Below are 20,627 nucleotides of genomic sequence, written 5' to 3'. Positions count from 1 at the left end.
CAAAGAGAAGGTTTATATAGTTTAAAATATAAATTAATTTAATTAAAAAAACAAACAACAAAAACACAACAAATGTATAAACTATTTAATATATAAACTTAAAAAAACAAAACAAAAAATACATAATAATATTATTATAAACAAACTATATTTAAAAAACAAACAAATTAAATTTATTGTGAGGTTATGTTATTATATATAGGTAATAAATAAATAAAGAAAAAAATCGTATCTTTTTTTTAAATTAATAATTTTGTATAAAAAAACCAACAAAAATGTTATGTTTAATTAAATTAAAACGAGTCATGCTTTAGCAAAACAACAAAAAAAAATAAACGAAAAAAAAAAAACAACAAACCAATTTGAATTCATTTATTACAAAAAAAAATCAAAATTACTTCTCCAATATTTGGCACAAAATGAGAAAACATTTCCCCTTGCAACTCCCAAAAGCAAGGCAAATTCATTTACCAAATTCCTTAGCATACCTTCAGGCGTAAATTGATTTGCTCTTCAAGCAAAATCCATTGAAAAAGGGAGGAACTAATAAAACAGACATGGCTAATAACCAAGAAAAACTAAAACAAAACAAACTGGAGAATTGTATTTATTTTTAAGTACTACAATAATAATTATTAATTATTATTATAAATAGAAGTTTAGCACCTAAGTTTTGTAGTTCGTATATACAAAGCCACAGTCACATTTACACAGATCTTTACAATACAACACATCCAAAAACAAAAAACAGAACAACAGCTCTCCAACAACATCAATAACTCCGCTCCGCTCCCCTTCCCCTCCCTCTTCCCTTTACAACCCATCCATAAATAAATATATTAACTATAAATATAAATATATTTACATCATACTGCTAAAAAGGTAATCATATGTGTTATAATAATATAATTTAATAATTTTTTGTGTATAAAGTAATAATCATACCAAACTGGGCGTTAAGGAAGTTGAACATATTTTTTTCAAATACAAACAATAAAAAAAATAAAACCGGAATAAAATGAAACAAAAAAAAAAATTATCTAAAAATTCAAGTTTGAATTGTTTTTTATTTTGTTGACGGATATACGACTACTATGTATAAATAAATGGAAATTTTGGAAGTGAGTATATATTTTGAAATTTGACCTTTTTTGTTTTTTTTTTAAGCAATAAGGAGGTTAAGTAGGTTGGCTGAAATTGGAACAATAAATTGCAAGCGGATGTAATATTTACCCCAAAGCATAGGATTTACAAAAACTTTGGATATCCCATTCAGTCGGTAACGTAGTAGAGCCAAATTATCCATTTACAAAGCTGAACAATTCCGCCAGTTATGACGGATTTTTTCTTTTATAAAAAGCGAATCGACCTACCGGATTATAAAACGACCTTCAGTAAACTCCTGAATTTTGTAGAGAGATCCAAATTGCAGCTACTTATTTTTCAAATAGTTTCTTAGACATTGATTGGTCTGACAGATCGAGTTGGGACCAAGTGAGTTAAACACCGTTACTAAAAAAAATTATAATCCCTTAAAATTTGGAAGTTATAGGTTGTTGTTGTAGCAGCTCGTACTGTTGCCTCCGTTTTGATTATATCTTCTCTAATCTGGCTCTGCTGCTAACTCCAAATTCAAAAAGGTGATACCGGTCGCTGTATTTATTGGGTCCACAGCGATACGGGAGTTAGGTGAATAGGTTTGGGCAGTTGAAAATGTGCAACGTGTCATGTCGGCCTGTGCCACATGCTGACCAAATATTCTCCGCATTGCTGTCAATTCGAGCTCAATACGAATTGAGGCGGCCGCACCAGGCAGATCTCAGTTTTTCCAAAAATACTCTCGTTTGTAGCGGCAGCTCTCGTACTTCAGCTGCTATGGATCCGTGACTGCTGTGACCGCATCAGAGGGAATACTTTAAACTCCTGCTTGATAGGCCTGGTGATCTAGAAGCTCTCTCTCTCTCTGGTTGTGTTTATAACACCCAAGAAAGTATTACATCGACAGACAATCTCCCATTCATGTAGATGGTAGGCGAACCACACCGGTGCCGTATAGCTTGACATCAGTGTGTAAAATTGCTGCCGGTCGGAGGCTTGTTCCTACTTCTAATCTTGTCGCTTATAGCGATATGTGCAGACGACTTATATAGACTATCGAATGTGACCCCCTAAGACCTTGAGGTCATTTGTGTTTGGAATTAAAACTCCATGGACCTGTACAGTCAGCAATAGACTCATATCCGCTGTTGATGTGTTAAATAATTTGAACGTCGTCGGATATATTCATACTCCTCGCTATGACCCAGCTGTAATCAATCCCCTGACACAGTCGTCATGAATGTATAATCATTGCTTGAGTTATTAACTTAATGCTGTCTAGAAGGCGTGAAATGCAAGAAAGGTATAGATTAAACAATTCCAGAGATATCATCATCCGTGTTGATGATCAGCTACCGGAAATCACTCGCTTATGCTGGGGAGGAGTAATGCCTGAAGCGTCTTTGTTGCTGGCGATAAAAGTAATATCGGCTGTATGAATCACTTTTGCTGGCGTCCATGTCTGGCATCCTGTCCGATTTCCAGGCATCTGGAACTATTAGAATGGCTAACGACAGATTTAGGAGTTTGGTTAGATGCTCAACTCATGGTTCTCCCAACACCATAGAGATTTAGTCAGCACCAAGCCCTTTGGATGACGTTGCGCTTTGATGACATGTCCTCCATTGTAAATTGTTGTGATACCTCCTCATCTGTGATAGATCATACACGACGTAGGATCCTTCTCTTGGTCCTGACACTCTCGGGATGCTCTATAAATTTCCGGTTAAAACAACTCGCGTTCCTCTAGAGAAGTCCGAACATCATCCGAACATCCGGATCATATGTTCTACCCATTTTTTCATCATTACGGGGAATTCTCATATTGTGATGACAACTATGAAGACGTAGACGACAAGGATGAAGACTCGCTGGGGTCTACATTAGTGCAGCAGGAAGCTGTGCTCCTGTATTCGGGTTAAACTAGAGTAATTCCGGTATGCACCCACTTCTTAAAAAAATAAACAAAAAAATTATATTTTTAAATATAATTGTATAAATGTTGTACCCTTACATTTCCATTATTTAGTAAAATATTTGTTTCAATATCCGGATCAAATTCCACTTTATAACCCCAAAAAAGAAACACACCAACAAATTATGTATTGCTAAAAGTATAGGAATATCTCACTCGTTGTATTTTTCTGAATAGATAATTTAATAGGATATTAAAATAAGCTAAATCTAAAATGAAACTATTAAAACTATCTCAAATTTTAAAAACAAAAAAACAACTAATTTTGATTACAGGAGAAAAAACTGAGCCTAGATATTTTCAATTTCTTTGTAATAAAATAAAACAAGTCTTAGGGCTCGAAAGCTTCCATTAGCCTTTACAGTAGAGGGAATACAAATACGATTGCCACAATATAGATGCTTACAGACTAAATTCTAAAATTATTGTTTTATATCATAAATCATATTTTCATGTGGTGATTAAAATGAATCCATTAAATTAAGAGTTCATTTATGTATGCAGCTAACATAAATGAATCATAAAAATATCAATGCGGTGGAAATGAATATTATTGAAAATATGCAATTGGAGTTCAGTTCATAGAACGGGGTCGTTTTAAATAAAATTCTATCATATTATCAATATCAGTAATAGTCTTTTTAGATTTTTTAATATTCGAATCCAATACACGTAAGTTGCTTGTGTAATCGGGTAGCTTGTTGAGAGTCTGTGCCATTTCGCGAGCCAGTTTCTTGGCACGTTGAGCCAGAGAAACGGGATTGCGTTTAACGCCTTTACGTATGAAAATATTCTGTAATTTATGGTCATGTAGTTCTCCAAAATCTAATACATCCCATTCGCCCGTAAACATATTCCATGTAAAGAGGACACGGCATTCATATTGGCGCCGATGGAATGCACAATTTAATTTTCGTGAACAATTCAAACAAGATGTCACCTCTTCGCGGGCTGAGAAATGGGCCATTAGCAGACAAAATAAAGTGTGCGATAAGGGACAAACCTAGGGAAGGAGACAGTTAATTATAATCCATTGAATTATTTTTAATATATATTTATACTCACATTTATCAGTTCATATGCCCAATCGTAAAAGAAGTCATATATTTTCTGATTCTTTTGACACAGGGTACTAATAACGTAGTACGTGAATGTTTCCATATCAAAAGAATGTTGTTCAATGACCACACTTGTACAACGCAAATGTTGAAATGAGGCCTTCGATATCATTTGCATTTCTGAATAACATGAGCCGTGGACTTCGACGGGTAAAAGCGTATGGTAGCCTGGAGAAATGCAGTCGTCTAAAAGTTGAAAAATAACATCAGAGCTAAACTTATATTTCAAAATCAAAAAGCTTTACCCTCTTCACTTGTTATCACTGATGCTGCATCGTCCTCTTCCACGTAGCGCCTTTGAAATTTCTTCGTACACACAGGCTTTTCTGCAATGCCACCCTGCAATGGCACCTCAAAAGATCGCATCTCATCCCGTCGTGGCGACAAGAAGGGATGTTGATAATTTGGTGATATTGAGCCACCTCGTTCCAAATGCGAACGTTTTGCCACAGACAACTGCAGTGGCAATAGGGTTCCATGAGGTTTATAACTCAACATGTGTTGTGTAGCCGTTGAGAGGCTGTAATGCGGAGGTGATTTGTGATTATAGTAATTATTGCTAACCAAGTGACGGCTTGGAGAACGCATAACAGAGGAACTACCTCCGCCACCAATGTTGCCGACATTGCCGCTACCGCCACCACCACTGTATGTTGGTGTAATGAGACCAGAAGTTGAGGGTGGAGATCGAAAGCCCAATGGTGAAGTGCAGCTATGGCGCAAGGGGGACAAAGCTGAGGGTGGCACATAATGGCCATAGCTACTCACATTTGAGCTATGAGGATGGGGTGATGATGAAGGTGAGGCATATGGCGAAAGATTGCTATGTAGATGTGTTCGATTGTGTCGTGGCGAATGACTGCCTGTGCTTGAGTTGCTCATCAAGGAACTAAATGAATTCGAGGCCGATGTCCTTGTTTTTGTATAGGGTATTATGTTCTCAGAATTATCCTCAGAAAATTCATATTTTCTTTCGGCCAGACGACGTTTTCGTAGTATTGATATTTTTTCACACTTTTCATTTTCTTCACAAAATTCATAGGTTGATGCACGGTCATTGTTCGACGAATTGTTGGCACTAGATGCACCACTTGTGGATGAGTTGGGGGAAATTGTATGAGTGGTTGTGATGCCAGATGATGAAAAGAACATAGAGACACCTTTGCGAAATGACTTGGACACAATGCGAAGCCGGCGTCTGGGACTGTTCTGAAATGGAGGTGAAGTGTTGGGTTTCATGGTGTTACCCGATGAAATAGGTGATGAAGTGTTTTGTGTGGATGGCGTATTTGTCATTGTGGACGAAATGGCATTGACACGACTAGATACGTTGGGGCCACAGGAAAGTACGATTTCTTCGCCAGTCTTTTGGCTCAATGTCACATGAGATAATGGCGACTCGGGATTGCTTAACATTGATGTTGGAGACTTGAGACCCACAGATGCCAGCTGCTGTGACGTTGTTATGGCAATGCCACTACCAGAATGCGTTGAATCAGTCTCAATATCAGGAAAGTCTTCAATTATCCGATTTACAACATTGCTCTGAGAGTTATTGGTTGTTTGACTGTCTACACTGAAGTTATCCAAATCTGTGTTGGGAGTAAATATGACGGGTGTATTGCGCTTCTCCAGCTGCTGGTGGGGACTTAAATCATTGATAAGTTGAGTAGGCGTCGATGAGCCTCCACATGTCGGTTTCATCATTAGCACATTTATCATATTCTGTTGTTGGTGCTGATGTGTTATAGTCACGGCAGCCTGATGATCTTTTGGTGGTTGCTCCAAACGAATGTGAAGCATATGGAAGAATCCATTGGCAATTATCAGTATACGTTCTGGGCAAATAAGATGCATGTATGGATCGAATTTACAGTTCGATTCGTTTGGTGTATATTTTGTGTGAACAGTTAGATTACATTTAATGCAGAGGACATTTCGGCGGAAAACTGTAAAGCATGAAAATTCAAGGTTAGTATGAATGCCACAACAGAGATCAAGCAATGGAATTTGAGTTGGTGGAGCATGACCTCCTCTCCGACAGGACAGCTATTTTACAGTGTGTACACAAAGTACACAGCTCATAAAATAGCACTGTTAAAAAGCAAATATGCCATGATAGGTACTTGCCTTGAAACATATTTGCAGGTTAATTTTCATGTAATTAAAAATAAAAAATCTCAAATTCCATCCACACACATCGCATGTAAAACAACGAAATATACCAGACTATACTTACATCCTTCCTCCTCCTCAGTGTCTCTATGTTTTCTACACTCTAAACAGCCCAATTTAGGAACTTTAATATATGTTATATAAGAGTCTTCGTTTTCTTCCTCGGAAGCACCGTGCACTATTAATATACGAGGATCCGTGTTCTTCCATTGTATCATGCTAACCTCTTTTATATTATCAACTCCATGATCATCAAATAGGCAGCACTGATAGAATATACGTAGAGGTTTGTGCGGTTGAAATATCCAAAAGTATAAACTGCAAGAAAATAAGATATTTATAGAATGCATAAGAGATAGATATGACATGGCATCCATAACATACGTGTACTTGTAACCAATATTAAAGGAATAGTGGCTGGTGTTTGGTGCACTTTCACTTGAAGATACTTTGTAGCTGAGCAGGAACTGTCCACAGGCAGAGAGGCCCATAAACATGTGGCTGTAACAATAAAAAATTAATTTCAATATCATAGCAACAATTGATAAATTCGAACTCACCCCTGCAAAAGCCCAGTTGGAACTATGTTTCTGAAGCAGAATCGTAGTCTTTTTGGCACGCTTGTAAATAAAGGTTTCGAATTCCGACCATAACCCAGATTGCCCATGTACTTTAAAGGATATAAAAATATGTTAACAATTATTTATCAAAAATAATTTAGGCAATACTTACTTCTCTTTGCAATAGCTTCCTGGCCAAATTACCCTGAGTACATTTACTAAAATCATCTCTTAATCTTGCACCATTCCCTTCAATCGCCTGGGCTGTCTGACCATGACGAAAAAATTGCCTTTGCAACTCCTCCCTATCGTCATCATCGATATCCGTCTCAGAACTTTCGGCCATAGAGAACTCCTCCTCTTCTTCATCTTCTTCCGATGAAGATAAATCAATGTAGCCATGACTACCGCTGTGAATGCTGTGGTCCATCTTTTACCCCCACACACTCCTCTCTGCAGACAACGAACAAAATTGACAAATCCTATATAAAGGATACCACAGCCCTTTTTTCCAATTCCTCCTCTCACTCACAAATTTGAGTATTGGTTGCAAATTTCCAATTGTTCAACACATTTTAATATTAAATTTTCTAATTGTAATATTTGTAATTTTATTTTCGATTTTTTTTCTTCTTTTGTGTCAAAGCCAAATGAATTGCTTGCACCCTCCACTACTACCACACAGCGTCACAAAAACACAAAAAAAAAACAAAACATATGAAACCGGTTGCATGCAAAGGGAATTGATAGCCTACGTTTTAATTAAGACAATGGCAAAAAGACTTGATTTAAAACCTCCAATAATAACGTTTTATCATTTGTTTTAAAAGAAAGCTGTCTCTTACCAGACAATTATAAAAACTCGTAGATAAAATAGTGGGAAAACAAATGCAAATGCTGTTCACTTTCAAACCATTTCATAAGGTTCAATTAGTTCTTTTAAAAATTATTGTCTAATTATCAGTTGTTGGCTGAATGATATATTGATATTTAAGTCTTATGCATCAAATACGACATTTTTAATATTCTTATATATTGACAATGCACTTTTCAACTAGTTTTATACAGGAACACATCATATGTCATTGGGTAGGCAAACTGAATTGATAGCAATCCCTTGCACTTTTGTTTGCTACCTGTAACGCCAACTTTATGATATTAAAAAATCGCCAACTATTTTGAAAAATCGCCAAAACGCTTGTTATTTTTAACTCCGATTTAATTAGGGCAATATTTGCTGTATTAGTTTCTTGCACGGAAAATGAAATCATTTAGATTATACCCTTATGCCATGTTTACGTTAGAACTTTTTGTAGGGTTAACCTACTTTGAGAGTATTTATTTGAAGTAAAAGTAATGGATATGACAATTTAAATCCAAATCCAGTGGGTTAACCCTCATATATATAAACGTACTGTAATATGATGATTAAGGGCATTATCTCGATTTATAAGCTTTATCCTCCCAAATTTACGTAACAGACACAGACAAAAACAAACGACATCCTTTAAAAAAAATAGAAAAAAATATTAAAAACAAAAGTAATATGGACGTAAAAAAATAACTTAAAGTATTCCTTTTCATAAATATAAGTCATAAACTATATTTTTGAAACATATATACATTTGTAGATGTTGGTCCCCAGCTGGAAAAGAGACTACTTGAACTTTGGAGGAGCCAAAAAATAAATAGTCATGTGAATGCAATTACTGTTGCTTAAAAGCTTCCAGCCATTGGCAGACTCCGAATAATCAGATTTTGTTTTTTTTTTTTTAATCAATATTTTCATAATATTTGCCGATTTTCTGCCGAAAAACAAACAATTATTTTTGCAAATTCTTGAGTAAATAAAAAAGCGCGTATGTAAACAAAGATCGGCTGACTGACTCTTTATATAATTTTAAAATAAATAAATCGAGTCGATATAAAACGACTAGTCTCAATGGGCTATTACTCTCTCAGAAAGAATCTGCTGGACAATTCCTGCAGGAAAAGTAGCCAGACAGACCTAATGTTTTGTCGGAAGAAGACACCACCACAGAGTTGTATTTTATATTATTTACCTCCAGTGAAACTTCTCTGTTACAATGAAGTGAAAATGGTATTTTTAATCCAGAAAGTTCACAAAGCAAATAAAAATAGTACTTTCTGGAAAATTTAAAATTAAAAATTTTAAGTAAAAAAGTTTTGGACAATAATTCTTTTTATCACATTTTGGACTGTCAAAATATGACGATCGCCACATCAAAAATAAGATTTAATAAAAAAAGTAGAAATTACATATATCGTTTTTTATTCAAAGACTTAATTTTGGAAATAAATAAAATAAATAAATACGAATTTGAGTAAATATAAGAAATACTTATGTAAAATTATTGATATTTGTAAATACAGTTATCTTCATTTACTAAATGCTTTCATGGTTTATAAATTACACATTTGGAAAAATTATAAAATGCTTTAAAACATTGGATCATTGATTATGATTGGAAGCTCAAATATAATGGGAAGCCAGGTTTATGTAGTGTCATTCCTCTGCTTTTATTCTTCCTTCTATAGCGTTTTAATTTGAATACTAGGATATTGAGGGATTTTTCGTTATTTTAGTGGAAGTTGAAAACAATTACAATATTTTATATCAATTAATAAATACAACAAAAAACGGCAAGAAATACCAAAGAAGATCACAAACATTAACTCCGTTAAGCTGCTATTAGACGATAAGGGTTTTACACATGTAGTGTCAGTTTTTCCATATGTAGAAGTTGTATACATCGTGTGATACATGGGCGACATTTCAGTTGTGAAATACATGAGAAAAGTACATATGTACTTTTTCGATCGCAGCGATTCCTATTTTTATCGGAAAAATATAATTTAATCAAATAAGTTGCTGTGCCATTAAAAAATATTTAAAATGGAAATTAAAAGTGAATATGAAGTATTATAATTTTTTGGGAAATAAAATATAATCACAATGTAAGAATTATGAGTCATATGGAAAATGGCAATTTTGACATACACATGGATACTGAAAGTGACAACACATATGTAAAACCATGGTACAATAAAAAGGTAAAGTAGAGCTACCAGCTGATTAGTTTTTTTACTAAGTGTACCCGACTTTTATTAATTTTGTGTATGTATGTATTTATTGTTTTGAAAAATAAAAACAAAATATTTTCAAAAATCAATGATTGGAAGAAACGTACATTGCAGTTTGGCCATATAATTGAAAGATTGAATAGTCTGGATCATATTTTTGAAAGAAAATTCAGATATTTCATTTTTTTCGCGCTTTTCAATCCATTTTAAAAATAAGGAAAATATCAAATAAGTGAGGAAACTTGTTGCATATAATTTTTAACAAGAATGACAAGAAGCGGGCATAGCCTCAGGTATGGCAGAAGAATACAGGTAGATGCATCAACTCTTGGGAGCATTGATGTGTCAAAAAATTGAAATGTTTTTTCAAATATAAGTAGATTTTTCGGAGGTTATTATAATACGCGATTTTCAATAATAGTTACAAATTTAAATAATTTTTCATTCAACATTTTCAATTCCAAAATTGGTTTGAAAGTTCATTGTCCCAGCAGTTGTGTCGATGCGTCTACCTATATTCATCTACCATGGCCTCAGGGCTGTATTTCTGTAGTTTATCGAAGTTGTTCTACCTCGTTATTGTACCATGTGTAAAACACTTATCGTTTGATAGCAGATTTAAGAGTTAAAAAAAACTTAATATTACAGTCAAATTAATTTAATTTTTTTCATCGAAACCATCAACGGTAGTCGTTGAAATATCTCCCGAATTATTGTCGCCATTATTTTCATTTAAGTTTTCGAAAATTTCCGTTGTTGTTGTGCTGGGCGTCGGTGTATCATTTTCGTCACTTTCAACCGTAGATGTATCAGAAACCGAACTTTTTTTTGTTGATGAAGTCGTCTCAGTTATGTTGTAAGAATTATGAGTCGTGGACAACAATTGACTGAAGCGTTTCCTTTTAACATTTGCCAGTGAATGCCAAATATTTTCCCGTATGGGTTTGGGTATTTCAGCTGAGGGTGAACTATCCAAATTTAAGTCGGGTATTTGCGGTGGCAATGGTTCCTCTTCCTTGGTCGATTCGTATATGACCCAGTTGTCAGGTCTGAAATTCAAGAAGTAAGGATTTTTAAATAAATAAATAGAAAATGTTCCTTTTATTTATATATAACCATTGGAATAACTAACTAATAATTTAATCCAGACATAGGAAACAAAAGGTTCTGGAAGTGTTACATAATTTCCTAATTCATGATTTACCAACACCAAATTCCATGGTCGAATTAAGAAGGTAAAGTCATGCAGTCACATGTTAACAATTTTTTTTTTTTGAAATGATTACAGAAAATTCTTAATTTTACCGTGCCCAAATACAAACTTTCTCAATTCTGGCCATTCACAACTATCGTCAGCGAAAAGTCCACCTTAAAATTTTAGATTTGTTCCATCGTATTAAATTTCAGATCGTCCATCGTACTAAATTTCAGATGTTTAAGGTTCTAGCATGGTAAAATTAAGAAAAAACTCATTTCAAATAAGCATATCCATCTCTGCATTGTCTGTAATTTCTTTCCCATTGCCAAACCTAGTACCATTCAGTACAATTATGGTACATATTTCAAAAACCACCTCCATATCTCAATTCCAGATACCAATAGAAACCTCGAAATCAAATTTTCAGACTTGCATTTCAAATACCAAATATAGTACCATTTAGTACTTTTCGTACAATTATAGTACACATTTCCAAAACCACCTCCAAATCCCAATATATCCCAGATACTAACAGAGACCTCAATATCAATTTTTAGGATTCCAGTCCTATCCCTTCACTCATCGCCCAAAATAGTACTATTTAGTACTTTTCGTACAAATATGGGACACATGTCCAAATTTTAACCACATACACCATAAATTATCCAAATATCAAATTTCAAACTTGTGTTTCTATCCCTTCACCTAATACTTTATGTACTTTTCGTACAATTATAGTACATATTTCCGAAACCACCTCCATATGTCCAGGTTACACATGAACAGCGGAATTATAGATCTTAAGCTTTATCTGTACCAAATTAGTACCTTCGTGCGCTTGTAGTACATATTAACAAAATCACCGCTTTATCACAAACCCAACACCAACAGGGAGCCCAATACAAAACTTCAAAATGCCAGCTCCATACGTTCACCGTAAACAAACATACTTCCCAGCCATAACTCTCATACCAAATTTCAAGTTTTTAGATTTATCCCTTCGCATGCTACCAAAATGGTACCATTTGTGAAATTGAGTACCATTTTTAGAACTTTTCGTGACTCTAAAGTTCGAATTTTCAAAAATCCCTTGGTAAATTTATCTTGCTCTCCACCAAATTGCTCTCAAATTTTCACAATTCCAGTTCTATAGATTTACCACAATTCCAATTTGTACCAAATTTTGTAGCATCTAGTACACATAAGTACGAATTTTCATAACAACCTGTTTTATAGTCCAATAGAAATGTTATTTTCAAATTTAAGTATTCCAACTCTACCGGTTCACCAAAAATTTAAATTGTTCCAAATTAAGTACCATTTAGTACACATAAGAACGAATTTCCAGAACTACCTACATATCTCAGTCCTACAATGCAATAGCAATCCCTTTTTCTAAACCTCTGAATTCCAGAATTTCCAAATGCAAATGGTACCAAATTTAGTACTATCTTGTACACATTAGTACGAATTTTCAAAACTTCGTACGTATGTAGGACATGTTGGACATCAGTCTTGTAATGCAATAGTAATCTCATTTCTAAATTTCAGAATTCCAGATCTATCGGTTCACCCAAATTGAAATTGTACCAAGTAAAGTACCATTTAGTACTTTTTGTGCACATAAGTCCAAATTTCGAAAACCTCCTCCATATCAAATTCCTTCACACCAACAGTAATCTTATTTCCAATATATTGATTCACCCAAATCCAAATTGTACCAAATTTAGTGCCATTTAGTACACATAGGTACGAATTTTCAAAGCTACCTACATAACGCAGTCCAAGAATGTAATAGAAAACTTATTTCTAAATTTGGGAATTTTAGATCTATCGGTTAACCCAAATCGAAATTGTACTAAAAAAAGTACCATTTAGTACATTTCGTGCACATAAGTACAAATTTCCAAAACTCCCTCCATATCCCAATCCTACACTCCGCCAGCAATGTTAGTTTCAAATTTCAGGATTCTAGCTCTGTCCGTTCCTCCAAATACAAATTGTACTAAATTTAGTACCGTTTAGTACTTTTGTATACATGAGTACACACTTCCAAAACTATCTCCTTACATCGATTCTACTCCTCAACCTTGATTCCCTTTCCAAATTTCAGCTCAAACCGTTTAGCTCTAACCGTTCACATGATATGAAATGGTACCAAATGCAGTAAATTTTTGGTACTTTTCGTACTGTGAATTTCCCAAAACCCTTGGTGATCCTCATTTCAAATTTAAAAATTCTACCTCTACTGCTTCCTCAAATACGAAAGGGAGCCGTATTCAGTACCTTTTAATACTTTGCGTACCTTTCTAGTACGAATTTCCAAAAAACATATATACTCTAAGCTAAATCAAATACCTACCTCTCCGGCTTTGTCAACACCGTAATCGGGGCAAATGCAATTTTCTCCTGATGTTGTTTCAATAGACTCAAACGCTTTTGTATTTCCAAGAGACTAGAGCTTCCCTCGTCTCCCTCCATGTCGTCATCATCAAACGATCCCTCCTCTTCGCTCTCCTCCATATCATCGGCAAATATGTCATTATTCAACTGCTTTCCTTCAGAATCGGGAAATGCTGTGGTACCAATATTCGTCTCCTCCAAAGGATCATCTGTGGGTAAATCTTCGGTACTGTTCATGACGGGCAGTACATAATTGTCATCCAACGTCATGTTGGTGGCTGGCTCAGCCGGCAAATCTGTGTTCAAGGTCTTGTTAAAACTCTCCAACATTAGTTCCGGCCTTAGATAACCATCTCGGTTGAATTTCCTCACCAATGGCGAGCTGCCATAGTCCTCAGAATCATATTCACTTTCATCCTCCATTTCGGTGTCAGGGTCATCAAAGGCACTTATGTTTAGAGTGGGATTGCGGGTACGACTTAGATAACCATAATCTCCCAGTTGTGGATCTCCATAGTAGGATAAATCTTCCTTTAATTGGGGCCTTGTCTTTTTCCTTATGTAGTAAGTTTGGGAATTGGAGGTGGAAAATGGACTGGGTATAGATTCCCGGGGTGGAACTTCATAGGGATTTTGTTCGGGTTTTTCGTTATACCATGGCTTGGCAGCTGGAGGGGCTGCAACAAGACCATAGCTGTTCAGGCCATCAATGGTGGGCCGATTAATTTGTGTCTTATCCGGTTTGGGTCTAATATTAAAGCTGAAGGTGCTATCCGCCCCATTGGCACTGGCAAAACCGGTTATACTGCCATATTGTCCATTGCTTATGGCCTGGCTGGAGGCCTGAACCACTCCGCCATTCAATTGGGCTTGGCTGAAACTTGTGGCGGCCGCCGGACGTTTGTTTGGATAGTTTGATGGCAAAATGGGCCGTGACAATACACCCTCATATCCTGGCCTATCATTGGGATCTATTTCGCTGGGTGGTAGTGGCCTTGAACCCCCGGAATTCCAACTGACTATGCTATGCACAAAGCCCGGTTGCTTGGTTGTATAGCCCAAGGCATGTTCATCGTGTTCATTGAGGAATATTATGGTGGGTGGTTTGGTCCTTTGATTACTGGCCAGCGGGGGAGACACCTGGGCCGGTGGCGGCTGATAGTAGCCATACAAGGGTGTGGTGCTGGGGAAAACACCAAAATTACTGGTATAGCGATCATAGGGTTTGGATTTGTAGTTTGTACTGTAGTCGACAATGGTACTCTCCAGAGGACTTGGACTCTTGTTGGTCTGCCGAATATTGATTTCAATCTCATATTGATTATCCCCAGTACCGGACCCTACAATGACCTTGTGTGGTGGTTTGGAATAGCCAGGACGCTTTTGATATTGTCGAAGTTCCGAGGTGCGCAAGGGTTTGGGTAATTTTGTGGTGGTGGTTTTATTCGTTAGGGTCTGACTGGCATTGGCCTTGACCACACTTTGAAGGGTGGCAAATTTAAGTTTATCCTTTAATTTTTCAGTGGTGGTGGCCAGATTTAGTTTCCGCTGAACTCGCCGATGTTCTGTGGAGGGGGAATTTGCCAATGGATCTATGTCAGAGTCATTGGAATTTAGGGAAATGTCGGAATCCATGCGATCAATGGATTTAAGAGTTAAATTTTCTCCGGTGTTAGAAAAATCTTCCGCATCTCCTGGGGAATTTTCCTTGAAAGTGTCATCTCTTAGTGGTCCCTGGGAATCGGAAGACTTGTCCTCTTGGACTTCCCTCTTTGTATCTTTATTATCTTTTTCAGGGTTAATTCCTGTGGTCCTCCTCTCAGTGTTTATTTTGGGGGTTGAGTTTCGCACTCTATCCTCTTTACGTTCTTGATTTTCCACAGTGACGTTATGGTGTACTGCATCATTTTTAAAATTTCGTTTCGATCCTGAATCTTCTGTTCTGATTCCAGTTGATTCTTCTATGGAATTCGTCAATGGATTTTCCAATTTATTTTCTTCGCTTTCGATTATTTCAATGTCATCAGATCTACGTTGAATGCCCGATTCCGGACTTGAGGTCGTCAGCTCTTCTGTATGGGATGATAAAATGTCATTATTATCTATGGAAGATGTATTTGTTATTGTTATTCCATCACCTGTCTCAGATCCCATTTCCGAGGTTGTATTCAAATTCGGTCCCGGGATTAAATCTTCCTCCTCTTTATTGGTATTTTGATTAAGATTGGGCTTTTCAATGCCATTCGAATTATCCTCGGGATTTGAACCCTTTGGAGAATCCTTGCCATGAGCCACCTGTTCCGAATTATCAGGTTTCGAGTTTCCATGCGGTAGAGACATATCACCGGTACGCGATTCAAAATTTCCAGGATCATCTTCCCCTATTTTCTCTGTTGCTGAAGGCATATTATCCTCTCTCTCCTCTTGTCTCTCTTCGCTCTCTTCCAAACGATGCTCCGAAGTTAACTCTTCAGAACGAGATTCCAACTTATCGTTGGCTAATTGATTCGATGTTGGAGTTGTACCCTCTGTGCGAGATTCCAATTCCTCTTCTTCTTCTTCCACATTGTTATCCTCCCCGGACTCCGCATCATCTGAGGTCACTTCTTCGATACGAGATTCCAATTTGTCATTATCACGCCTGTTTGTAACATTCAGAGCCTCCTCCTCCGGTGCCTGACGCAGCTCTATGGGAATATTGTTTACCACAATGGTCCTGCGCGTTGTGGTGGTGTGTACCGAACCATGACGATGTGATCCTTTGCGTGTGTGCTTATCCAATTTGTTGTTGACCCCCGGTATGGGCTTTTGTTTGGTAACATGTCCTGCCTGAACGCCCTTGCGTTTCAAATCCAATTTATCGTTAATTTTGGTGGTATTTCTAAAGCGTTGAGCCAGGGTACTGCCGGAACTGGTGGGTGACACAAAGGCAGGATGACGGGTAACAGCTGAAGGGTGATTGAGGAAACCCACTTTGTTGTTGGCCAAGAACTCCTCTGGTATTGGGACATTACTTTGTAGCTCACCCTGTACAATTTCGAAAATACGATCCAGTACTGGGGGTTGGAAGGTTGTGGGCATGGGTGATACCGAGGGTGGCATGGCAGGGGGATGTGCCGGTGGCGGCAGTGGGGGTTGTGGTAACTGCAAGGGGAGTTTGGGTGGAGGTTGTGGTCTTGGTGGAGGCGGGGGAGGTGTCTTAATTTGTATGGGTGCGGGTGTTGGTAACTGTATTGGTTTTGGACGAGCTGCAAACGGATCCTGTTCCAGCCATGGCTCCAAATCGAATTCAGCCAAGGGGCCCACTCCACAGGGTAAACGTTCATTTTGTGGCATATTGGGCGGCAGGAAGATGTGTGGCTGGAATGTACCTCCACCCACCGTACGGCAAAGTACCGAGGCCAAAGTAACCCGCCGTATGGAATGCAGCTGGGCTGGGGTGAAAGAACTTTCAAAGCCACCATTTTCATACCAAAAGCGATCCCCCTTACGAGAGTTACTAAACTGCTGGGCAATGATACAGGCAAATGTTGGACCCACCAGGCCTCCCACAACTGGGCGTTCGGCAATGCCTCCCACAAAGAGATCAATGTCATGGACATTTTGATAGGCATGGCTAATACGTCTGGCTGATTCGGGGCCCACAACATTGGCGAATTCCTCCCAGGTGTTGATTGGCGAAAGGCCACAGGGCACCCGCCAATGGGTGTAGGGTGGAATGCCATGATCACGGCCACGTTGGATGTTAATGGCGGCTAGGTCCAGGCCGAAGGGGAAGCCTTAAAAATATATATTTTTAAGAGAACACACATTCATGGATTCTATGGAGCCTACCTGGCGTCTGGAACAAATGATTGGTTAGCTCAGGGGTAATAAACTCATCCCGCTGCAAGGCTCTCTGATTGGCCATGCCACGAATCAGGCGATGCAAGGAGCCCACAGAACCAATGTCACCTCTCTGAAATTCCTCATGCAAACTTACATCTGTAAAAAAATGAAGGAAAAAGTTATTCTCCAATTCCCCCAAAAGTGGCGCCCAACGTACTGTTACTCAAAACATTGTGGAAACGATCGCAACGCATATAGGAGTTTTGGACCAAAGAGTGGCCAAAACGAAATGCTGCCGCAGCAAAGGCATTGGCCACCCCAGGATTTGTCTTGTGGTCATAACCCTCATAATAACCCGCATTTAAAAGTTCCAAATCGAACAGCTTCACCACCTCTCTACCCAAAATAATGGGTAAAAATTCCCTATAGGTTATGTGCTGGAACATTGCGCCAATTATACGCCTGGTCTCCTGATAGATTTTCTCATCACTCCAATGTAAATTCATTTCACTCAGACGCAAGGCAATGTGATTGTGTTCTCCCACCCAGACATGATGCAGGGCCAACAGACCCGGTTGTTCACCACTGCGACCATCACCAGCCCTTATACATGTCGTGGCAATTGCTCCCCTCTGGCAGACATCATCATTCGGGTTGCCACGACCAAAAATCAGCAAACCATTACGGAACACCCTGGCATTATCCGAGGACTTGACACTGTTGGAATAGATGGGTGAGGCATCAATGTAGGAGGTGGCCTGATTGGTTTGTTCACGCCATGAGAGAACACAATCTCTGCGTTGAGCCGGGGCAGAACGTAAAAATTCCAAGCATCGCACTTTGAGGGACGACAGCCAGGGATCATCTAGCGGGACTTTTATGGGGAAACACGAGGGATGGAAGTCCTTGCTGCCACAGCAACTTGGTACCGAGCCATTGATGGACCTACGAAAATCATATGCAATGAAAATATTTAAATTATTTCCCATTCTCGCCATCCTACCTTGGCTGGGCCGTTGAAGTTAAATCATGATCCAGCAATTGACCCCACTGAGCCAACATTAACGTCAATGGAGCCTCACCATCACGGGCACCGTGTACCAGAAGACTGACAAACCGCGATGAAGACAATGCTCCGCCATTAACTGACTTACGCACAGAATCAACACCATCACCATATTCGGGAGGAAGAAAACGACTGAAGGGCATTTGGGCCGCACCCCAACGTGGTCGCCGTTTATTGTTACAGGTTCCGTCATGGGTGCGATATCTTTCCGAAGCCGGCATACATGTCGGTGCTTCCCGTGGCGGGCAAAGGCTTTCCAGCGATGTCCGACGCAGTGATACTTTTTGGGTGTGAGCCTGTCTGGCCAAATCCGTATTTAGATGATAACTGAAAAAGAAGAAAAAAAAGAGATTTTTAAAATATTAGTCAAGACAAATTGGGACGAGGCGGTCAGACTACACATGAACCAAATATATTCTCCAATAGTAGATTTCGACCTTATGGCTGCAGAAGTATATATCTTCCAATGCGGCCAAAATTTGCCCATTAAGAAAAATGGTCCAAACCCAAGATCTCATTGCACAAAACCAGCTAAGAGACATTTGGAGTCCATTGTGCGCACAAAAATGTTCGAAGAGAGAATTCGATTCGGTCCAAACTTGGAATATTGTAATATTTTATCAAGCTTAAATCTGGTTAATGATTGGCGATATGGGTCCACTATATATTGAGCCTCCTCACAACAGTTAAAAAAATCCAACAAAAATCTAAAAAAATCCAAACTAAGCGAAGGGAGTACCCGATGTAATTCAGGACCGAAAATAGACAATATTGGGCCACTCCTGACTATAACTTCACCATAGAAATGTTCTGTTCTGTTTCTAACTATAAAAGTAAAAGAGTTTGTTGAGAGTCACATCTGGGTCTGAGATTCTAAAAAAAGTATTGGTTTTTGAAAACGTTCTAAAAGGGTACGAAAAGTACCAAAAGTTATTAAAGGGTACTAAATATTATACCCTTAGTATTTGAGAAAGCAAAAGAGCCAAATTTGGAATGAGGGTCACTGATGGAGTTATGAAAGATGTACCAAAGGGTTTTTGGCAATTGGCACCATAAGTGCACGAAAAGTACTAAAATGTACTAAATTTGGTACCACTTTGCATCATGTGAACGGCTACGGCTATAAACTTGAAATTTGGAACAGGAATCAAGGTTGAGGAGTAGAGTCGATTTAAGGAGGTAGTTTGGAAAGCATGTACTCATGTATAAGAAAAGTACTAAGTGGTACCAAATTTGGTACAATTCGAATTGTACGTGTTGAGCTGGAATCCTGAAATTTGATATTAACATTTCTGGTGGAGTGTGGTATTGGGATATAGAGGAAGTTCTGGAAATTTGTACTTATGTGCACGAGAAGTACAAAATGGTACTAAATTTGGTACAATTACGATTTGGGTGAAACGATAGAGTTGGAATTCTGAAATTTAGAAATAAGATAGCTATTGCATTCTAGAACCGAGGAATGTAGGTGGTTTTAGAAATTCGTACTTGTGTGTATTAAACGGTACTAAATTTGGTACAATTTTTGTTTAGGCGAACCGATAAGGATGGAATGCTGAGTGCTTTGGAAATGGGATTTGGAATCGGGAGTGTAGGATTGTGGTATGAACGAAGCTTTGGAATTTCGTATTTTTGTGTCCTAAATAAAATAGTACTAAATTTGGAACAATTAGGATTTGGGTGAACCGATAGGGCTGGAATCCTGATATTGGGAAATACGATTTCTATTGGATTGTGCGATGCAGATTGTTATGGTAATTGTTCTTATGTGTACTAAATGGTATTAAAATGTGTACAAATTGGAATTGTGGTAAGCCGATAGAGCTGGAGTTCTGAAATTTAGAAGTCATTTTTTTGGGATTGTATGATTAAGGTAAGGGAGGTAGTTTTGAAAATTTTGAGTGTAGGATTGGGGTATGTAGGCAGTTGTAATAAATTTGGTACATTTTGGAGGTATTTTGGAGATTTTGAGTGTAGGATTAGGGTATGTGGGCCGTTTGGAAACTCGTACTGATGTGTAATATGTTTGGTACAATTTGGATTTGTACGAACCGATAGGTGTGGAATTCTGAAATGTTGAATTAGGATGTCAACAGGTTGA

At 37.8% G+C, this 20,627-nt stretch overlaps 2 protein-coding genes across 2 annotated transcripts; both read right to left on the bottom strand.

Moving 5' to 3' along the window:
• Window positions 1-3,196: 3,196 nt before the first annotated feature.
• On the bottom strand, window positions 3,197-7,629 carry LOC101898539 (uncharacterized). Its single transcript, XM_005182070.4, has 7 exons — window positions 7,099-7,629; window positions 6,927-7,036; window positions 6,751-6,867; window positions 6,431-6,684; window positions 4,437-6,140; window positions 4,139-4,377; window positions 3,197-4,076 (listed from the first exon to the last, which is right to left on the bottom strand). Exons 1-7 carry the CDS (start codon window positions 7,354-7,356, stop codon window positions 3,648-3,650), a joined length of 3,111 nt encoding a protein of 1,036 aa, XP_005182127.1. The 5' UTR covers window positions 7,357-7,629; the 3' UTR covers window positions 3,197-3,647.
• Window positions 7,630-9,114: 1,485 nt separating this feature from the next.
• Window positions 9,115-18,762, bottom strand: LOC101901525 (uncharacterized). The gene is made up of 5 exons (XM_011293629.3): window positions 18,464-18,762; window positions 17,678-18,405; window positions 17,467-17,616; window positions 13,592-17,411; window positions 9,115-11,080 (listed from the first exon to the last, which is right to left on the bottom strand). Exons 1-5 carry the CDS (start codon window positions 18,745-18,747, stop codon window positions 10,690-10,692), a joined length of 5,373 nt encoding a protein of 1,790 aa, XP_011291931.1. The 5' UTR covers window positions 18,748-18,762; the 3' UTR covers window positions 9,115-10,689.
• Between the last annotated feature and the right edge of the window lie 1,865 nt (window positions 18,763-20,627).

This window comes from Musca domestica, unplaced genomic scaffold (assembly GCF_030504385.1).
Source record: "Musca domestica strain aabys unplaced genomic scaffold, Musca_domestica.polishedcontigs.V.1.1 33, whole genome shotgun sequence".
NCBI classification, from domain to species: Eukaryota; Metazoa; Arthropoda; class Insecta; order Diptera; family Muscidae; genus Musca; species Musca domestica.
This window is presented reverse-complemented; position numbering and strand designations above follow the sequence as displayed.